At 40.5% G+C, this 21,647-nt stretch overlaps 1 protein-coding gene across 1 annotated transcript in view; it reads left to right on the top strand.

Annotated features, from left to right (window-relative positions):
* Positions 1-16,301: 16,301 nt before the first annotated feature.
* The window catches only part of DPY19L1 (dpy-19 like C-mannosyltransferase 1), a 45,196-nt gene continuing 39,850 nt past the window's right edge, over positions 16,302-21,647 (top strand). The window contains exons 1-2 of the mRNA XM_014886864.2: positions 16,302-16,611; positions 17,504-17,572. Coding sequence (XP_014742350.1) covers positions 16,317-16,611; positions 17,504-17,572 — 364 coding nt within the window. The 5' untranslated portion in view covers positions 16,302-16,316. The remainder of the gene's footprint in view (positions 16,612-17,503; positions 17,573-21,647) is intronic.

The raw sequence follows: 21,647 nt of genomic DNA, 5'->3' as shown, positions 1-21,647 counted from the left end.
ATAACTTGGCATGGTTTCCAGTAGTTCTGGACAGACAACTACTGTATTTTCAGTCACAGAAAATGTTTTCCTTCCTATATACCTGATGAGGGAAAAGACTACTAAGGAATATTATAGGCTGAGATTTCAAAACCATTACAAATGTAGATGCAGAGCTCACAGTAATTTTAGCAAGACTTGTGTTTCTGAGTCCTGTTCAGAAAGTCTTTGCTATAGTGTTTGTTATCTTAAAAGGTTTGACTTTTTTCAGAGACCAGCCTAAACATTTTAGCATTTGTTCCTGAATATTTTAAAGCCTCTTTTGCTCCATACCATAATATCATGCCTTTGTTGTTCTGTTCTTTCAACTTTGTCCAAACTGTTAGAGAACATATGGATTCTTCCTTTTCATTTGCTAACTCAGTAATAAGAGAACTCATGTGAGCTGCAGAGGTTAATTTACTTTTTTCTTTCTTTGTGGAGTTTCAGATGTGGGGGTTTTTTGTGGATCCTGCTCTTCAGAGCTTACTTCTTTTTTGCTTTGCTTATAGAAGGATAGTCTATATTATATATTTGTCTCAAAGGCATAGTTGCCATTATGACAATATATGCAAAACTGAATTTTGCTGTCCAAAATTTGAGGGATGGACTCGAGGTGTCTTGACATAAAAGAAATCAGAATGTAAAATGACATGGAGAAGCATCAGATCAGCATGCTTTTACCACTGCCAGGAACTCCCACTCTGCTCCTGAGCAGCTGCTGCCACTCTGCATGCAAAATTTCCTCAACAGCAAAAGCAAAATGTTTTCCTCTTCGGGGCATTGGTATAGGCAACAAAGCAGGTATCAGGTCTGGGATTGGTTTGTCCCACCTTGCCTGCAAACATATAAACGTGCAGAGAGAGTATTTGATGCTGAGGAAGTGCTTCATCAGCTTGTGCCTGGAGCCACTCAAGCCTGTGGATTCCCCAAGTGATTTAAAAGCCTAGAACCCAAGATTTGCAATGTATAAGTCTCTGTTTCACACATGCAAAAACTTATGGCTTATAATATTTTTAACACTTGTATTATTCTGGAAATGTGAATCTGCAGTGCAGCTGCAATGAGGTGGACATTTTCACCAGAATGGACACACTGGAAAAATCCAGAAAGATGTAAATAGCAACTGTCTGGATGCAACAGCAGAAATAAATTGGAAGCTGATCATACAATCCAAGTGGGTATTTAGAGTTAGTGTAAATAGAAATACCAAATTAAGCAAATAACATGTAATTTTGAGATGAATTGGCCTATGTGCCAAGCACAAAGCTTTGCACGGACTATGCACTGCATGATAACACGAGAATAGGGCAGACATTTTAAAACCTAAAATCACACGAGAAATTGCAAACCACAAAAAAGAATGCTAAAACTCACACGTGCAATGTGACTGTAAACAAAACTGCAGTATGGTTAAAGACAACTGTAGCTTAGAAAGGTTTCCATAACATGTAACCTGAAAAACAGATCATACATCCAAATTTCACCTATACCAGATTCTAACTGAAAAAAGGATTAAAAAGCACCGGTGTAAGCATGCCTAAACACAGGAAATATGAATGCTTATTCTGATTTCTGTTTTAGAATACACTACTAATTCCCTGTTTATTGCTTTGGTTCTGGAGTATGCCCACATAAAATAAGTTGCTGTACTGTGGCTTAAACTGGTTGTCCAAACACACAAAGACAACAAGTGGGATGGCAATAATGGATTTTTCTGCATTATCTGGGATTCATGGCAAGTGTTGAACATCCATCCAGATGGAGAAATTATTTAGAGAAGATTAAAAGGAAACAGAATTGTGTATCATCTTCATTTAACTAATGAAACCCATAAGAATTAATAAATGCACCAATCTGTTGGAATAAACTGAGGAAAAAGAAAGGTCTGCAAAATTTCCCCCGCAATTGAATACAACAAATAATTTTAAAATGAACAATGACTTCATTTTTTTTTCTATCCACACTTCATTAATGTTGAATTAACCCATGCCTTAAAATAGATTTCTCCATGTGAAGTCACTTTGAAAATTAGCTTTTGAATTAAACATTTCAAACTAGTGAGGAAATCACAGATTAAAAAAAAAAAGCAAACCTTTGCAAAAATGTTACATGATGGTCTGCACTTTTGCTAGTAAAGAGAACAGTGATTCCTAAGTGTGAAAACGTTCAGGCATAAACCTGATTCTATAGGTACTGTGCATCTCTGTGATGAAAAGGACTATAGCAGGGAGCTTGTTCATTTAACACAAGTGTGGTTTCAGCTGTTTTAACTGGATTTCCTTATTTATATGTGCAAGACATTATAAACTAGTTGTTCTTCTTGCTTCATCCAGACCCACCTGTACTGGATATCCACACATAGAGCTATAAGATATAAAACTGCTTTTAAATTTTAATGTGGGATGGCTATTCCCATTATCTACTTTTAAGACTAAAACATTTCAATTCAGCTTTAGGGAAACCAGCCTTTTCCTCTCCAAAGCATCCTCTGATTTTTCTTTTGTAAGTTTACCATGAATTTTGTGTTGTTTCACCTTGTGTTGTTATTAAAAGCATGGACATGAGGAACAATTTCATGAGAACCTCACCTTCCAAAAAAGAAAAAGGGTGGGAGGAAATTAAGGTGAAATAAATATTTCAAAATTCAGGATACTAATACATTAACCACCTTATAATTCTTGTTTGGACACTTTTTATTTTATTAATATTTGGGACTGGAAACAGAATAACTTTTGCTGTTGTTGCTATGTTAGTAAAGACTATTATTTCTAATACAATTTAATACAACTTCTAATACAACTTTTAATACAACTTCTAATTTTAATACAATTTCTAATACAACTAAAAGAAACAGTAATGGCAAAGTGACTTTTTGCTGTCAGTCTTTACACAGGCTTTAGGACTCTAAAAAATAGGGCTGGTGGATGGGTTTTGGTTGGTTGATGAACTGGAAAAATAGGGGGAAATGAAATCAGAAATAAATGAAAATGCAAAAATCAAATTTGGAGGACTATAAAGGGCTGATTTAAATGAAGAACAAGAAGACCCATGCATTTTGGGTAAATGCACAATTTCATATTCACTGAAAATATTTCACTGTGTCCTCAAGTTTATCACAACTTTGTTAACTTATTAATTTAGATCAGTTTCAACTGAAATACTAAAACACTTTATCACCTATCAAATAAGTTTTTATTTTCAACTTCTGGTATAACTTCCTCTTTTTACTTCTAGCTGAAAATCACTTGGTCTGAATTAGAAACTCATTTCTACTTCCAAGAACCAGACCTTTCCTTTAACAAATGCACTTACCACTGAACTCCTTGGCCATGTGGGGTCCTAAGACACTCCTTCACGTGACTATCTAATCTTTACTGTATTATACACAGCCACTCCATCACAGCTTTTATATTGTTAGATAGAAGAAAAAACCCAAAACACAAAGGAGGATAGTCACCTAACACTCAGCCTATTCTGAAGGCACGTAGACACAAGAACTCTTCTGTTTGTTTGTCCTGAGTGGAAAACTATTGCTCTTTGCGTTATGCACCTGTGAGGCGGGGGCCGGGACGGGGAGCGCGTCCCGCGGGCTCCCTGTGCCCTCTGCCGGCCGCACCTTCGGGAGAGTCAACAGCGAGAGGGGAAAAACAGAAGAAAAAGAGGCATTTGCGTATGTCATGTTTTCCATGTGCCCTACATGCCACGTTTGGCATTGCCTCCCCCATGCAGTTCTTTGCCCAGGAACCTCTTCTACCACTGCTGCACCATTTCACTGGAATGCCTCGGATGTTTTTTCTTTTTCCCCCATACACAATATATAACATATGGGGTGTGCTTTCACAGATTTTCTACCACGTCCTCAGTGTAAAATTTACATGGTGAGTGAAAGCATGCTGGCCTGCATCAGATCTCTATTTATGTTTCTTAAGTTGATTAGGCTTTTCCCAGGTCTGTTTTTATCTCAGTAGTTTTGTTTGTTTTCTACTTACTGGTTGAATGACATCCAGTCAAGTCATAAATGTCTTTTTGGATTATGAATGGTAAGATACAAATTTTTTTACTCTCTTATTTTCAGCAAATATTACTGTTGTCTGCAATAAATCGGCCTGAACAAGAGAAAAGAGTTAGCTTGTATCTACATGTACTACTAGTTTCTTCCGGGTAGACAAAACAAGTATTTTGCTCTGTATCTTAACAAAGAAATAATCTTTAAATGCTTTTGAAATACTCTATCAACACCATACCAGGCAGAAAATACACAGCCTGATTTTCATTTACACAAGGGCCAATTTATAAAGCTCAGGAAGCCTTGCAAGGATTAAAGCAGATGTCTGCACCCACTTAGAGCTTTCTTTCCACACTAGAGCTCTGTAACTGCATAGCTGTTCAGGACTTGCTGCTGAACCGGGTAAGTGTGCCACACCTAACACCTTACTCAGGGCAAAACTATGTAGATTGCATGTTTGCATAAAGATGCATGTGTTTTCTTTTGTGGCAATCATTTTCATACATTTGCAGCCCTTCACTCTGGGTCTCAGAAAGCATGCTGACAGTCTTAGCATTTTGTCCCCTTTTCCTTCCACTGATTGTGTTGATCTAAACTGTCATTAATACAGAAGCCATCAAATCACAGAGCCACACCCGTCCATTTTAAAGTGTAACACAGAATTAAGTTAAAACTGGCTATATAGTAAAAAATAATTTTGTATAATTAGAGATATTCTATATGCATATCCAAACGTCTTTTTCTGTAGGAAACTGAGTAAAAAGCATGAGCATAAGGACTTATTTTCCTCTTTAATCTTAATGATATTGGATTTTGTATTCAAGTGGACACAATGAAAGAAATGGAATCACACACTGAAAAGGATGAATATAGTCTCTGCAAAAGGATCATGTTGCCTCAGCTGAACTGCCTAGTGAAATGGCAACAATTCTCTTTCAATGGAAATGCTGAAGTTCAAAGCATGTATCTGCCATAGCTCTGCCATCTCTGAGGAGTAAAGACATATGACTAGTCTTGAGTTTGAATTCCTCCTTCTTCCAAGCTGTGTTTGGAGAGATTTTTTAGAAACAGGAGGGCTAAACTCCAGGGGAAAAAAAAAATCTCATTCCATTAGTGCTAAAATTACAGGGATTTTAAGACAAGGACAGGGCAACTCCAAAGAGTAGAGCAGAGATAGGACAGAAACATGACTGTTTATTAAGGGCCTTACAACATGAGAAGTGTAAGAAAAACTTGAAGGTGCAGTTGTAATGTTTCCTTTTGCAAGGTGGGTGTGAACTTCTTTGGCTTTCCTTTTCTTCTTGCATCAAGAGGTGCAGTTGTTCTATGAAATTTAAGAAGTGCCAAATTCGGCACCTGGGACAGGGCAACTCCAGTTGTGTGTACAGGGAATGAGAGGCTGGAGAGCAGTGCTGTGGAAAGGGACCTGGGGGTCCTGGCTGTGACAGTAAGCTGAACATGAGTCAGAAGTGCCCTGGCAGCCAGGAGGGGGAATCCTGTCCTGGGGGACATCAGGCACAGCATCTCCAGCCAAGCAAGGGACTCACCTTGAGTCCTGGGTGCAGTTTTGGGCACCATAATATAAAAAAGACATGAAACTGTTAGCATCCAAAGGGGAAGCAATGAGGATGGTGAAAGGCCTTGAGGCTAAGCTGTATGGGAAGTGGCTAAAGTCACTTGGTCTGTTCAGCCTGGAGGAGACTGAGGGGAGACCTCATTGCAGCCTGCAACTTCCTTGTGAGAGGAAGAGGAATGGCAGACGTTGATCTCACTCTCAGAACCAGTGACAGGACTTGAGGAAACATCATGAATCTGAGTCAGGGGAGATTTAGATTGGATATCAGGAAAAGGCTGCTCACCCAGAGCGGGGTTAGGCACTGGAACAGGATCACCAGGGAAGTGATTGCAGCATCAAGCCTTGTCTGATTTCAAGAAGTGTTTGGACAATGCTCTCAGGCACATGGTGTGATTCTCAGGGTGTCCTCTGCAGGGCCAGGAGTTGGACTCAATGATGGTGATAGGGCCCTTCCAACACAGCATTTTCTATCATTCTACTATTCTAATTCAGAAAGTAGTGACAATGAAAAGCGAGGACCAGAAACAGGCTCTTCACAAGAACTTTGGGACTTATTTGTGGAAATCCTGAGTAGGAAGAAACCTTGAGTCAGTACAAAAGAAGACGGCAACAAAAATCCATCACAGAACAGACAGACCCACTCTTGAACGAGGGCTATAGAGCAGGTATGATTCCATGAGAAAGCAACATTTATTGTATCCTGGGGTAGAGAAGGTACGTACAAGGATGCCTTCTCAATCTCTTAAATTGCGTGATAAATTTAATCATGGCTGATTGGCTTTTACATGTCCTTGGGAATGTGATGTTTTGGGGTCTCTGACCTACTATAAGCAGCAGGTCAGGGGATGCAGGTTCCAGAGCCAAGATTCACTTCAGAACTTAGATATTTTTTTTCAACCTGTATCGCTCCCTTAGAAACATATGAAGCATTGAAAAGTACAGAATATTTGTTGGAGTTAGGCCTCTGTTCCACTTACACACTTAGGGTTATTTTCTAATATGACTTTTTTCTTCTTTGTCCTCTGACTTTTCAATTTCTTCCTCATTTATTGCCTACTCCTCTTCATTCTCATTCTGCATACAAATCTTCTATTCTCAATGCTACTAATCAATTACTGTCACAGCTCTTTTCCTTCCTTGTTATCACCTCATCTTAGACCATCCACCGTACTTACAAAGTAGATCTGTGGCAGACCCAGTAGTGACACTTGTGTGCTTCTTTAAGACTCAGGCTAGTTTTCAACTGCAAACTCAGTGTTACCTCTTCCTTCTTTCCTTCTTCTGCTCTCCCACCTCAAAAGAGAGGCCCAAGCAAATATTACAGGTTTGTTCCTCTCTTCTGCTTCCAGATTTCTTTCTCTTTTCTTGTTTTCTGTTTTTTGGTTTTTTTTCTTCCTTTTCAGGTATTTGCAAAATTTGAAGGTGTTGCACATGTATTCCACTGTTGAAGACTGATAATCTTCAAGTTTACATAGAGACTTTATGATAAACAGCATGGCATCTCAGGGTAAAAGTAGCATTTTCCTCAGTATATTAGGAGCTGAATGGTCTCCAGCTCAAAGGTGGGTCTTGGGGATACTTGTGAGGAATTTTCTTCATAAATACTCATTGAGGGATTAGCCCATATATAATAATATTAGGCAGGGCAGGAAGAGGTCTTCAGAGATAATTCCCTTGATTAGAGCCAAGATCAGTTTATAATTAAACCACCTCTGGAAGATGTTTATCTTCTTTGTTTTTAAGAGGCCTCAACAGTGGAGACTTCACAGGTCCTTTAAGCATTCTGATGCTTAGCTCTCCTTTCTTTAGAAATTGGCTCTAATATCTAACCTGACCCAGACTGAAATTTTAGCCCTTCAGTCCTTATCCAGTGCTTCTGTCACTTTTTCTAGCAACCTTTTGCCTTTTTGAAAACTGATGTTACATTCCCTCTGATTCCTCTTCTCCAGGCTACTTTTTACGTCTTACTTGTGTAGACTTCAAGAGTGTTTTCTGCTGTGTGTTTGTGCTTAGTAGAGGAGGAAATCTGCTTTGCAACTACCACGGCTGATGTAAAATAAGAATGATAGCAAGGGATAAAGGAGATTAGGGAAAGTCCCTGTCTTGCAGTGGGTCCATATGTTTCCTGAAGTGCAGTGTTCACTATGGGACACATTCCTTTAGCTGAGATCTCCCCAGTACTAACTAAAGTTAATAGATGACTGCAAAGTAAGACAGTTATAATCTATTTTGTAATCTTTCTTCTGCAGTTTTTCTAATAATGCTGGCAATAAGTCTTGTAACGACAGCTGAAATGTGGAGGTTCCATGCTGCCTGTAAAATGGAATTCTCCATATGGGGTGCTAACATGAAACTACTTGAAACCTGGTACAGGCAGTTTGTAAGTTGTTAGTGGGCATTGAAGCTCTTTCTGTTTGAAAGGCAGATGGAATTTTTCCAAGTACCACCTCAACAGATTGGGAAGTTTTCTCTGAAGAGAAAATACCTTTTAAAACTTTATCATGTTTTCCTGACAGTGATTCTGCATCCTGCTCTTTGACATCCTTTTCTCCTTCCATTAAGTTGCAATTTTAAAAGCATCCTTCCCATGAAGTATTTCTTCACCAAAACCCAGGATTACTAGTGGGCCACAGCTTCCTTGCAATGCAACCCTGGGACTCATTCTGGAACCACAGCTCTACTCAATGAAATTCTTGGTGACTTTATGAGATGGCAGCTGCAAGGGAGAAATGGCTAAAGACAGGTCTGTCCTGTGAAATATGCCTTCCATGCTCAGCAGTGCAGGATTTTTAGTATTTTATAGATGCCTTTTATATATACATGCATGCAAACAGATATGTGCAAGTTTGGAAGTGCATTGTTTAGTGAATTCTCCTCATTTTGCTGTGGGGCTAGCAGGAGAAAATGAATGCCATCCTATATTCAGGCTTCAGTCCATCATCAATATATACCTTGATATATATCATCAATGTAATCTCTCCAGAAGGGAAATCTTCTGAACTCCCACGTGTCATGCCACAGGGAGCCATGCTACAAGATCCCTTACTGGGAAACAAGTTGTAGCACATTGAGGAACTAGAGTGGTTGCACCTGCCTTGTGAAACAATAAGTCATCTGCTGCTGTCTGAGCATAATGAGTTGTTCTGTCAAACTAAAAAGAAATTGAGATTATGAAACAAACTTTATATTTTAGTAGTTTTTCCCCTCCCCTCACATAAACCCTTCAGTGCTAACAGCTGCATGCTTCTGGAGAAGTGGGTGAGGTTAGAGATTTTTGTTGCCTATATATACTTCTGAATTGTTTTCCGTAACATCGAAAGTAAGTAGGATTTTCTGATGGTAGGAATGGAATGGGCAGAGTAGTCCATGCCTTATGTAAATGGGGCTTTTGGGGTGAGAGAGGGAGAGCCACCAAGGGTCTGTGGTTAATTGTGAGCAGTGGTTGGTGGGAGAGCAGGAATGGTCCCAGGCTCTCTCACAGGACAGTCTGTGGTGCTCCAGGCAACACTCACAGGGAAGTGAAACTACCTACATTGCCACACACCACTCATGGAGAGGGTGAGGGCAAACACAAATGGAAGACGAGCTTGTAAAGAACACCTCTCTATGTAACAGGTAATTTGTATCTGCAGAGCTGGAATGATCACCTGGAGCAATACAAATCTGTGGCAGAGGTATTTACAATTTATACTCGAAACACAGGCCTGATTCTTCTTACTTTGCATGCATCTCCAAGTGCTTCCTTATGTAGACTTACTCAACATTTACAAATCAGGTGTGATTCAAGATCCGCATAGATCAGTTGTTTAATTAAAATTATCAGCAACTCTGACAAAGCAGCATTAGAGTCAGCAAGAAATTATAATGGCCCGGCCAATCTGTTTTCTTTTCAATCAATCAAACAACCCCAGACTTAGTCTGCTAGCCTAGATAAAAGAGTATATTGAAACACAAATGAATGTGTTATTTCACCTGCTGCTGTTTTAATTATGATGATACAGCAACAGAGAGGATACATTGGACAGTAGAGGGCACTATGACCTCAAAAAGAAGCTGCTGTAATTGAGCCTTTTTGTGAGCACAGCTGACCAGACAGAGACAAATGCCTTATTCCAACCGAAAAAGAGCTCTGTTTGTTCCTTAGTAGTTCTAGAGACTAGAGAAAGAGTGTCAAAAAGCAAGGAGGGGTTGGACTTAGAGATCTTGTAAAGGCATGATCACTACAAATTTACACAGGAACAAATTGAAAAAAAGGGATGAATTCCATCAAGATGCTTGACACTGTGGCATATCTTAATGTTCTGTGAACACAATCTTTAAAGCCTGAGTTGGGTGCTATTCTTAACGAAGTTTAAGAATGTATAATTAAGTATTAAGGATCATGCTCTGAGACAGATTGTCAAAAAGTTGAAAAGGTGAGGAAGGAGATGAGAAGATGCAACTACTATTTTTAATCAACAACAGGACTCCAAGTACCATTTTCAAAATTTTTCTGTGTAAAATTTCTATCACATTTGTAGTTTTGTATGGGTATAAATTAAAGGGTTTGCAGCCTCAGTATCTTTTTTTTTCCCTCCTCTTTAGAAGGTATCTAGGAAAAAGATTAGATTTACCAAGAAAGGATGCCCAGCAGCCTCAAAGTGACTGTGTTAGTCACCTCAGTTTGTCATAAAGAATTCACCCTTTCTCAGTCATATACAGGAAGCAATTTCCAAGCCACGACTTTGTTTGCCATTGAAGGAGTGGTTGATGTGTATGATTATCTTGCCTTCAGTCTTGTCTGCCATGTTGCTCAGTTTGCCAGAGGTACTTTCTATCACTGTCTTAATGTGCCTCTACCTCCAGTAACCAGGGCAGCAGAACACATTCTGGAATCCCCATTGAAACGAAAATCAGGTTAAGCAAAGTGTGAAACAGAAATAAACTTGCTAACCTCTGAATAGGCAAGCTTAGACCCTGCTGCTGTTTCTGATGAAGCTGTTTGTATTTCAAGATGGCCCACAAGCTTCTCTTGCCAAAACAGATTTGCTAGTAAATCTCCACCGATGCAGATATACTGACTTCAATATGGCAACATATTTCAAGACCCCCACTATTTCTCACATCTGACTGCTCTGACAGTTGTTCACTGTAAAGCTATTCTGTGAGCTCTTCCAGATTATTGCTTTTCTCCTGTTTCTAAGCCCATTGCTGGCCTCCCGTATTTCCACCATAAGTGGTGTCTATATTCTCAACTGCAGACAGGGAGCACCTGCCATGAAATATAGTAGTATCTCAGCCCATGTTCATATAACTATTGTTATCACTTAGCTTCTGCTTGTTGCTGCAAGCTGTTTCATCCGTGTTCTCTGATGCATCTTTTGGCAGCTGCTAGTTAGAAACACAGCAGATAAACACCAACTCCATAAAAAATTAAGAAAAACCACCATGGCTAGTAAATTAGGTTAGGGGAAACCGGATCCATCACTTCTGCTTGTAAATATTGAGTTCTGTGGTCCTCAGATAATTTGCTCTATAATTTGCTTTTCCAAATAGAAGCGTAATGAGATGCAGTTGCTGTGGCTGTGAATCATGGCATCTATGCTAAATTACCATGATTACGCACAGTGGCCAAATGCCACACAAGGAGTATGTGTAGAGCAAGAGATCTTCATTTTGAAATCTGTAAGGAGATTATGTCATGCAGAGGAGTTAAAAGTCCTCAGAACAGTGAAGAATGACAGAAACATTCCAGGCCTCAGCTGGGAGGTGATGATCATGCTCTATGCCTTAGGAAGGGGCATTGCCAAATCTCCCCAGTCAGCTGCTCAAAAGGGCAAATGAATGCCCATGCTGCTTTCAATGTTCTGTCTGCAGCAAGGAGGAAGAGTAACTGGAAATATGTTAGAACTACCTAAAAGTTTCTCAGTGTAGCCTAAAATTCTTTCCCGAAGTCATAGCATTTAGTGGTCCTTTATTTTTTTAACTACTTTTTTATTCAGAGCTGCAGGGAAGCACTTATGGTAGCATGAATATATGGTACTGGAAACTGAAAACAAAGAAATAAGAAAAACTCTGGTGGAGACTAATTAGGTTTTCTGAGTCACTAATGTTCTTCAATGTTATTCTGGCAGCAGGAAGTTTGAGACTTATAATCAACATAACAACAAAGGACATAATTTCTGTGTCAAAGATAGAAGAGCTTCCAGGACCTTTCATTCAAAATATGTGATTTTTTTGTTTCTTTTGTTGTTGTTGCCAGGGTAGGCAAGCTAGGTAAGTTGTTCTTATTGTTTCTAGTAGAAACAAGGTTTTGCTTGTATGAGCAGTTACCCATACAGACACAGATAGTCCAGTTCCACATGATTTTTATATATACACAAGTTAAAATGCGACTGCAACTTTTAAAGTGAGAGAAGATACATATGAGCTGAGATGTGTGAGTAGAGATCGGCTCACTAACCTACCAGGAGCATACTTCCCCTCCTCAGAATATATGTAATATATGTTTAAAGGGGTTAGCTCAAGGGGGAATATTTGTATCCTGCAGGAAGTGAACTGGCCCACAAAGCTGTTAAATAGGATAAAGTACATACTACAATAGTTTGCCATTGCATTCTGCTGTTTTTTGTTTTTCCCTAGCAAATTCCTCCATGTACAAACTCCAATGGCAATCCTGCATTTTTACTTCTGCGTTACGAGACTCTTTTGTCTTCTGCACTTATATTCAGCTTGGCCTTCACAAGAAGATTCCAACTATTTCTGTTTCCATAAAGATCTTTCTGTAAGTAAGAATTTGTCTGCTCAGTGACTGAAGCTCAGGTAGTATAAATAATGAGTTAAGTCAGTTATGGCCATATAGTGTGGAGCTCAAGACGCTCTAACATCCCTGTTAGTTACCTGAGGCTCTCTGAGCTCCACATTGCTGCAGCTCTCTTGCTGTCAGCACTCCAAATGGCTCATTTAATGCTAGGTTGAGTACATCTAACCATGCCGCAGTCACACAATGGTTTTCTGGAGAAACATACTTTCTAGAACATGCCTTCATTGCATGCTAACTTTAGATTAAATGAACCAAGGAAAGGGAGCCTGAAGTTCCCTAACTTGCTACAATGCAGTCCTGCTATTATTAAGTCTGTTGCTGAATGTGTGAAAGTGCGGGGGATCAACACAAACATCACAGCAAAGCCCTGTGGTAGGTGGAAATGGCAGCCTTGTCACAAAATCTGCAGAATAGGCTCTGAGGCAGTGCCACTGGAACAAAGCAGAGCAGTACAAGAAACATAATTACAGACTTGAAAAAAGGAATCTCTACAGGCATCCTTATTCAGATCACCCTGAAGGTGACTGAAGAGAGAGGAGTTGGTATTGGTAAGAAACTAGAAAGTGAAGGTCTCACTTGAGGCAAGAGAAAAAGAGAGAACTGGTGTCAAGAAACAATACAGAAGATGAGGATGAGTAGGGGAGACAAAAGCAAATTCTTGACTGTTTGGTAATGAGGTGTGCCTGTTCAGTGTCCCAAGGAATGAATACTGTTAGAGAATATATAGGAACTGCCAAGCCCAATGTGCTTCACTAGCAGGGTCTTATTCCTGAGGACAGTGAATTATCTCCACCAGCAGTGTATCATAATCACTATCCAGCTGAGATTGCTGATATCCATCAGTGATTTGGAAATATGAATAGACAGTCCAGTGATCATAGAAAATGTGTGACCAAAGAGATAGAGAAGATCTAGCAGAAACAGAAATATTGTGTTCCAGAGTGTGCCTTGTCCTGGGACTGCAGGATTTCTTATGGATTTTGCTTTCCCTGGACAAAAGAAGTTAGGACAACCTGATTAAGATGATGTCTCTCCTATGTACTTGTATATGTCCTTCAGCACCTTTGAGGGTTGAGAAAAATAAAATTTATTTTCAGATACATTTATTTTCTTCCCTTTTTTGTTATAAACAGAAAGGTATGTGCTGATTTTTTTGAATCATTCCTTTTGCTGTGATGTGCAGGCTTAGTAATGAGCTACACTGTCTGAAATATGATGCTGGATATTAAACATAGCACTTCTCAAAAAAAAGCAATTCCTGTGATGATACAAACCCAAGCTTTATTTCTTACTTGTATCTTATAGATTGAAACAAATGTAATTTTATTTTTAGAGGAGTATTACTGCTCTACTGCAGCTCTTCTGAAGTAGTGTTGGAGGTTTTCTATAGCAATTCATGGTTGCCGAATACGGGCACCTTTACATTTAAGAATGTGATGTTCTGTTTTTGCACACTTAGAGTAACTTTTAAAACCTTAAGAATTGTTTAGTAGTATGTGCCTTTGTAAACACGTTCTGTGAGTGGTACCTGTTCAAATAAATTGCCCGAAGAGTTTTATTAAGAGAAAACAGCTGGAAGGTAATTGATCTGCTGCAGGCTGGAGCAGGCCCAGTTAATCTCAACAGCTGAGCCATCTCACAGCAATTTTATGAATCTTAATAATATCATCCCTTCAAGTTTCTAAGTGTTCTATGACTCTACTGATTTTGGCAAAAATTGAATTATAGGTTACAGGAGTTAAAAATCAACAGAAGGTATCGTATTCCTCTTTTTCTATGCTGATTACATATATAACTCCATCTGGACCCTGTACCCTTCAATCACTCAGACAACAATAGACTCCTTTGGTTACTGAATTTATAACAAGGCTACTCAATTAAAATCAAATACAAAAAAAGAGCAGATTGTGGGACTTTTTCTCCTGAAAAGCGGGTGAGGAAAATTATAGGTAGTCTTTAAACACTTGAAGGGTGTTCCTTTTATGCCTTCATTTATATTTAGTATGTAATAAGCACAGATAAATGTTTCTTGCAATATGAAACTGCCACACGCAATTCATGTTGCAAGAAGAGCCTGGGTACTCAGGAGACCGGCTGTCTTATATGAAAAATTGTATTTCTTTGTTGCTTTCTTTTTTGAGATCAGTTTAATACATGTCCTTTGCAATTATCTTCCCAAAACAGCTAGTGGTAGAAGGGTGATTCTCCCCCAGCAAGGAAAGAAATATGGGGCCAAGAGAACTTGTGGACACACAGGATTTCTGTCAGTCCCATAGGCTGGTTTGTTTAGTACCACTCTTATCTTTACAATCCTATTGGTATGTTAATGGCCTTACTACTACCACAAAGGCGCAAAAGCCATCCTGTTCTTACACTTCCATTGCCTCAGTAGCTGAATCTGAACCAAAATTACTTTCCTGTGCCATGTGACAGTTATATACCTGTTAAATATTTTTTAAATGCCTAGTACAGTATTTGCCTTGTGTTTCACAGGATAGGATTCATAAAAATAATTAGGAAAAGGAGATAGACATAAAGAGGTTGTAAACATTTTAGAAGAAACCTACATACGTTGTGTCAGAGGAAAAAGTGGAAGGGTGAGGAAAAGTAAACAGTGTTGCATGGAAAACTTGAGAGCAGAAACATAAAATGAACAGTCCAGAGGCATAAAGAAAAGCCTGAAGACAGCAATGTGGAGCACCCGGAAGGCAAGGAATAGGTACAGTCAAGAAAGATAAAAATAAGAAGTCAAGTAGGAAGGAGTGAAATTGATCTGTTTGGAGAGGTTGCAGTTTCTGAAGAGGTTATACTCTGCTATATTTAATCAACATTATCAAAAAGTAGTAATTAAATTAATATATTAATATATCCCTATTGGATGAGCAGCTGCCTGAGTGCTGTCCTGTGCTGAGTAGGAGAGCACAAGAAGGAGGAGGAACAGTGGCTTTGCTTTAGCTGGGTCTTGTTCCACAGTTCCTGTACATTCACTGCTCTTTGAAGAGTAGGAGCTTCAGGGATTGCTACTGAGAGCTCCTGAAGAAAATCGCTCTGGAAAAGTCATGAAACATCTCATGTCGCAAGGGTCCGTGTTACACAGAGTTTATGTGCAACCGGGCCTTTTAACCTCTGAACCCAAAGTAAGGGTTTGGCTGGATCTGCAGCGTGCTCGCGAGAGAAGATGCCACATTACCAAGGAAAACCCACCATACAACTCCAGAACAAGGAATAGGAGAAGGAAGAAGAGTGTTTTCTGCGGTGCAGAAGCCCTGTAGGATATAGCAACAACACAGACAAGTTGCCTTCTGGGAGTTAAAATGTTGGGAATTTGGGCGGGGGAGGTGTGACGGGCACTTCTGGGGTGGACTCAGTTTAAGCGGACGATGCTACAAAGCTGAACAGCCCAAGAATGGGAAAGGTAACTGAGCGAAACGCCAAGAGGTGTCGGAGGATGAGGCCGCAGCAGCGCGGGGTCATAGCAGGCCGGCCTGCGCGGGGACCAGCGGGCGAACTCTAGCCGTCCCTCCGAAAGGAAAGAGAAGGAGTGAGCGCGGTAAGCACTGCTTCCACCTCCTCCCCGCGGGGCTCCGGAGCGGCGCGTCCATGAGCGGGGGGGCGCGGAAGCCTCTCCCAGCGCCGCTCCCAGCACCGCGCCCCGCCCTCACGTGTCCAGCCGGGCGGAGCAGGCGGCGGCGGCGGCAGCAGCAGCGGCAGCAGCAGCGGCGGAGAGCGGACCGGCTGCCTCCTCGCCCTGTTATTACCAGCCTGCCGGCTGCGGCTCCGCCCCGTGGCCTCCGGGCTCTGCCAGGGGGTGGGGGAAGCTCCTCGCTGAGCACCGCCCCCTTCGGCTCGGCTCTGCTCGGCTCCCCTCCGCTCCGGCGCGGCGCCCCGGCCCCGGCGGGGACTATGCGGAGATGGCCGTCCCGAGCCGAGGCAGGAACAAAGAGTCGCCGCCGCTCAAGCCGGGGCAGCAGCAGCCCCAGCAGCAGTCACCGGGCGCCAGCCCCAGCCGCGGCCGTCGGCCGCACTCGCCCGGCCGGCAGGGCTCCGGCGGGGCCCGCGCCATGCGGAAAGGAAGCGGCGGCCGGCGGGGAGCCAGAGGCGAGCCCCGGGGACCTTACCGGGAGGGGCCCGCGGTGGATGGGGAGCGGAACGTGCTGGGCCGCGGTCCCTTGAGTCTCCTGCGTGTATGCGGAGACCGGCTCCGAGGTGAGGCTCCTGCCCCGAACCCTGCCCCCCTCCCCGCTCCCTCTGCCTTCGTTGGGATGTGAGCCAGCCCTTCCGCCCGGGGGAAGTGCGGTGGAGCTGAGCGCCGCTTCCTGTCCCTCTTTCCAGCAAGTGGCGGTACTCTTGCCCCGTGGCACGGGGTATCTGTTGTCGGGGAAGGGAGTGCCGGGATGTCTTTCTCCGGGAAGCGGCAGTCGGGGTCCGGCAGGCGGGAAGGTCCCTGCCGCGGGAGGGAAGGAGGAAGGGAGGCGGCGGGCGGTGTCTGGCGCTGCCCGGGGCATGTCGCGCTCCCGCTGTGCTCAGGCCCGGGCTCCAGCCTGTCACAGCGCGGGGACGGTAAAGAGAGGGAAGAGCTGACAAAACCCACACAGGGTTCGGCGAGAAACGGGGGCGAGGGAGAAGGAAAGGGCTTTTTACCACTTCATTATCCTTTGGGGGAGAAGTGGGGAAACGTGCTGTTTGTGTAACTAACTCTTGTTAAAACAGTCTGGTGGTGTTGACTGTCACAGCCTGCGGTGCTGGCATGACCAGTTTATTTCTGCTGGAAAGCATGTAGGGTTGTGTATTCTTTAGAAGTCTGACTTTCTGGAAATTTGCCAGTAACGTAGCTATGTAGAAATTCCTTTTTGACAAGTTATTCTGTAAAAGTTATTTCAGAATTTAAAAACCTGATGATTTATATAGTCACCTTAATAGTCTATCTGTGATGTTTAAAGCTTTTATGTGTAGTTATGAACTTGCTGTATGAAGTTTCTGTCATCATTTTTGAGGTCTAGTCAAGATTTTTACATAAAACTAATGTTGCAGATCTTACATTTCCTTTTGTAGACGCTGTGCTTAAGTGATGCTTAAGGTGCTTCTGTTCTTTTGGCAGTATTTGTTGTCGATAGAAAGGCCTTAGTCACAAAAGCTGATAGCAAGATATGGCTCACGTTCCTTCTGGGTAAGTAGAAGGAATAAAACCGGGAAGGGAAGTAGTTATCTTTTTACCTTTCTTTCTCTGGAATTGTAAATTGTGTCAAAATATATTTGGAAATACAACTTGGAAAAAGAAAAAAACATAGCTGATGTTGAAAAAGGACAGGAAATAGTTCCTACATGGTGACTTTTGTAAAGCTGTTACTGTAGCAGTTGATGTGGTATCATAACATTTATAGGAAAAAAATGTCCAGATATTTATAGATTTCTCCTATCTAGTCATTAATCTCTAGGAAAAAAAAAAGGCAGCAACTCTTATTAAGTAATCGCAACAGCTTGTTTGGGAAGAATTATTAGCGGAAGTACGTACAGTTATAGAGGGATGTAAATTCAGATGTTACTATGTTTGGGAATATTTTGAGTAAATAATGGCTAATTACCAAAGTCTTGAAAAAAACCATATAAAGTATTTGCAAAGAGATGCATTCCTAAAGTTAGCAAATGTTAAGTAATAGCATATTTGTCAGATCCATCATTAGATATACCCTGAAAGGTATTTTAGTGAAGACTGTCAGGATATTCCAAAGATGTTGGTACTGTTAATCACATCACCAGTAGTCCTGGTTGCTGGAGGGAATTTCTTCAGTTTGATAAATTACATTGCAAAGTAGTAGCAGGGAAGCAGCTGTTAGCTTACAAACTAATTAATGAATAAAATGTTCCTGAATTGCTTTACTTACATCTGTTTATTCAGCATTTCCTAGACTTGTAGTTACTTAAATGATATAGAAACGCTAAAATGATGGTCAGAATTGAAAAATGCTTTCCTCTGATTGAAATTTGATGGCAGATTAGGGAGAGAGCTTTATAATTTCTGGAATTTGAATTTATCCATGAATCCCAGATAACCTATTAAATATTTCAGGGAGGTTTTTCTTCAACTGGAGTAAAACCTTAAAGTACAAAGTATGTATTAGTGTACAGTATTTGCAGTAGCAAAGAATGTACTTATCTTAATTATGAAATAATGATTTTAATTAAGTTTAGTGGAATTTGAATTTTTGTTGTTGCTTTGCTTAAGATTTGAGGCCCATATTTTAAAAATAGAGGTTCCCACAGCTGGAGCTAGTTTAATTATACGGTGTGAATGTTTTTCTCTTACGAGTTATCTCCAATTAATGTGCAGCAGTAAAGTTGTCAGACTTTGAAGGATATTCTTATACAACACTTGACCCGTTACATTGTTCAGTTTTTTTTCATAATGACCATTGACTTGAGGCCTTATTCCTGAAGAAATCCTTATTACATTACACAGAATCTCAAAATGCAACAACTTGACTATGCTGCAGATGTAGTCAATTCTTGCAGGTTCCTCATTGTTTCCAGTTCTGCTATATTCTTATCTGGTTACTTTGTGGATATTTGCAAAATATGAATCAGTTTATTATCCCCTTTCACATCCTGTTGGATTATAGCGTCTCAGCATTTGTTGTTCTCTTGGTAAATAAAGCCAAAGAATGGCTGTATTCTTTAGCGTTTAATTTCCAGAATTAGAGTCCTTTTTATATTAATTTTGCTTTTCTTAGAATAACACACAGGCAAAAACAGGAGATCTATCAGATTTTAGATAATAGCCATAGTCTGTGAAAATCTTATCATATGCTTTACTTTTAGGGCTTCTTAGGCTGGTTGAGAAAATGGGATCTACTACACATAGTAGCTGTGTAAGTGTCTATAGCATTAGGACTATAGTATTCCCTTCCTGTCCCCTCCTTCGTTCCCTCTCCAGTAAGGACATTAATGAGATCAAAGGGTGGTAATTTTACAGAGCTGAGCTGCATGTTTTCCATCAGAAACTGGCTTAATGCAGTCTGTTGAAAAATGCTGATTGGGGCTTAGAATGAATGACTAAGAATTAAGCCCATTGTCTCTTGAAATATGAGTAATTAACATTAATTGCTGTGTGATTATGAAAGATGTTCGCTTTGTACTTATAATAGAATGAGACTGTGAAAATGTATATGAAATTCTCCAGAATAACTGAATGTATTTACCCTTACCACATTGACTTTCAATAAAACATTTACTGATGGGAAGAATCAGATTTAAAGACATTATTTCCTTTATGAAATAAGTGGTATGTCTGGATGTTAAATGTAATTTCCATAATAATAGATAATTTATTTGCATCAATAAAACACTGCCTATTTGCCTTATTTGGAACCGCATGAATTTGAGTCAATGAACAGTACTGGTATCTAATATGCATTGGACTTTACTGTATATTCTTATCTAACATGTGATCTGTTGTAAAATTGTTACTTTTTTTTAACCTGGTGTGTGTGTATAAGTGAATGTTTTTCAGCATCTGATCTTACTGGGAATCTTGAGAATGTTGCTGAGAAATGAAATAATGCCTTGTGAATATGTGTAACTATTACTCAATAAGCAAAAACTAAGAAAGGTATGGGCTGCTCTGTTTCTTTCCATACAGTTTCTGAAAAACATGTTTTTTGTATGGAATGTGGTTTGCTGCATTGATGATAGAGCTGATGTGCTTACCTGGCATTCCATATCGTATCAATACCTGTTCTTCTGAAAAAGATATTTGCATCTTTCCATGTGAACTAATGTAAATGTCCTTAGTATAAAAATAACCCCTGCAGCTCCTGAACCTTTCCTAAAACATTAAGTTCTGCTCACACCAAGTAATTCTGGTGATTTTTTTCTAAAAAGTATATAAAAAGGTGAAATTTTAAGTCAAATATTGAGGTCTTAATTTTCTAACTGGAGCCCCGGTTTGTCTTTGAAAACCTACTTCACTGATGGAAGTGGAGCTGTAAAACTCTGAGGGAAGTTTCAGTATAGTATAGGAAGTATAATACCACCTCACCTGCTGTGCAGAGCATTTAGCATGAGGTAAATGTTGTTAATTGTACCAGCAGCTAGTTTAGAAATTTTTTGTAGGTAATTTTTTGGTGTGTTTTTCCTTTTTTGTGGTGGTAATTTGTTTTGTTTTACTTTTGCATTTTTTAAATTATATTTTTATTTTTTTTGTCTTACCCACCTTCACCTTGGATCTTCTTGCATACAAAACTTAAATTTTAAAATTAGGTCATAATACAACACACTACAGTTAGGAACCTTGTTGTGACCATGATAACAAATACTGTCAGCAGCAGCAGCACTTCCAGGCTCTGTGTTGGAGGAATATGTGGAATATATATATGAAATATATTTATTGGGTATATATACTAGGGCATGAAGTGTACATTAAGTCCACTCCCATTCCACATAAATTCAGTGGGTTTGCAAAGGTGTTACTCTTCCTCTTATCCCTGCTGCTTTCCAGAAACAGACAGCCCTAGTCTTGTAACATGCAGCCTGAACAAATGTACATTCACTAACTCTCAGACTATATTCTGCATCAGCATGCAGGCATTGCTGTGTGTTTTACCAATGTCTAAGCAACTTGACTCATTCCATGTCTTCAGGAAGGCAACAGCAGTGTCCAGGTGCCAAAACGAGAGAAGGTGCATGCCAGTCAGCACCCTGGAGAGGGACGCAGTGCTCAGCACCTTTCTGGCCACAGCTGGGCCTAAGCAGGGAGCGTGGTTGTCTTCTCCACTCTCTCTCTGCTCCATACAGCTTATATGAATAAGAGGGCTCTTCATTAACCATAAGGATTTTCATGAATTAAAGATAACTAGTCTGCCAGATCTTTCTATGGCAGAAAGCCTAGAGGACAACTAAGACACCTTCAGTCTAGGAGGAGCACTGTCGTCCCTTCCTATTATCCTCACCCATGCAGGCTTTGCTTCCATGGTAAGCTGCATATGTTGTTAGTGTTGCTCGAGCGAAATGGAGTGGCTCCTGCTCTCTCTGGATCTTGTCATGCTCAAGAGGTCAGAGACCTAGACTGTTAACCCACTGCTTTATCAGCATTTGTCTCTTCCCTTTGTCCCTCAGATTACCTCCTGTATTCTGTACCTACATAGCAGCAGTACAGAGAGTCTTCAAATGGACAAATGGAACCTATTTGTGTGCAGAGTCTATAATTATTTAGCAATTACAGTCTCGATTAGATTTGTGTTGGTTGT

Source organism: Sturnus vulgaris, chromosome 1 (assembly GCF_052056855.1).
Source record: "Sturnus vulgaris isolate bStuVul1 chromosome 1, bStuVul1.hap1, whole genome shotgun sequence".
Classification (NCBI taxonomy): Eukaryota; Metazoa; Chordata; class Aves; order Passeriformes; family Sturnidae; genus Sturnus; species Sturnus vulgaris.
The sequence above is the reverse complement of the archived record's forward strand: the minus strand, read 5'-3'. Positions and strand labels throughout refer to the sequence as shown.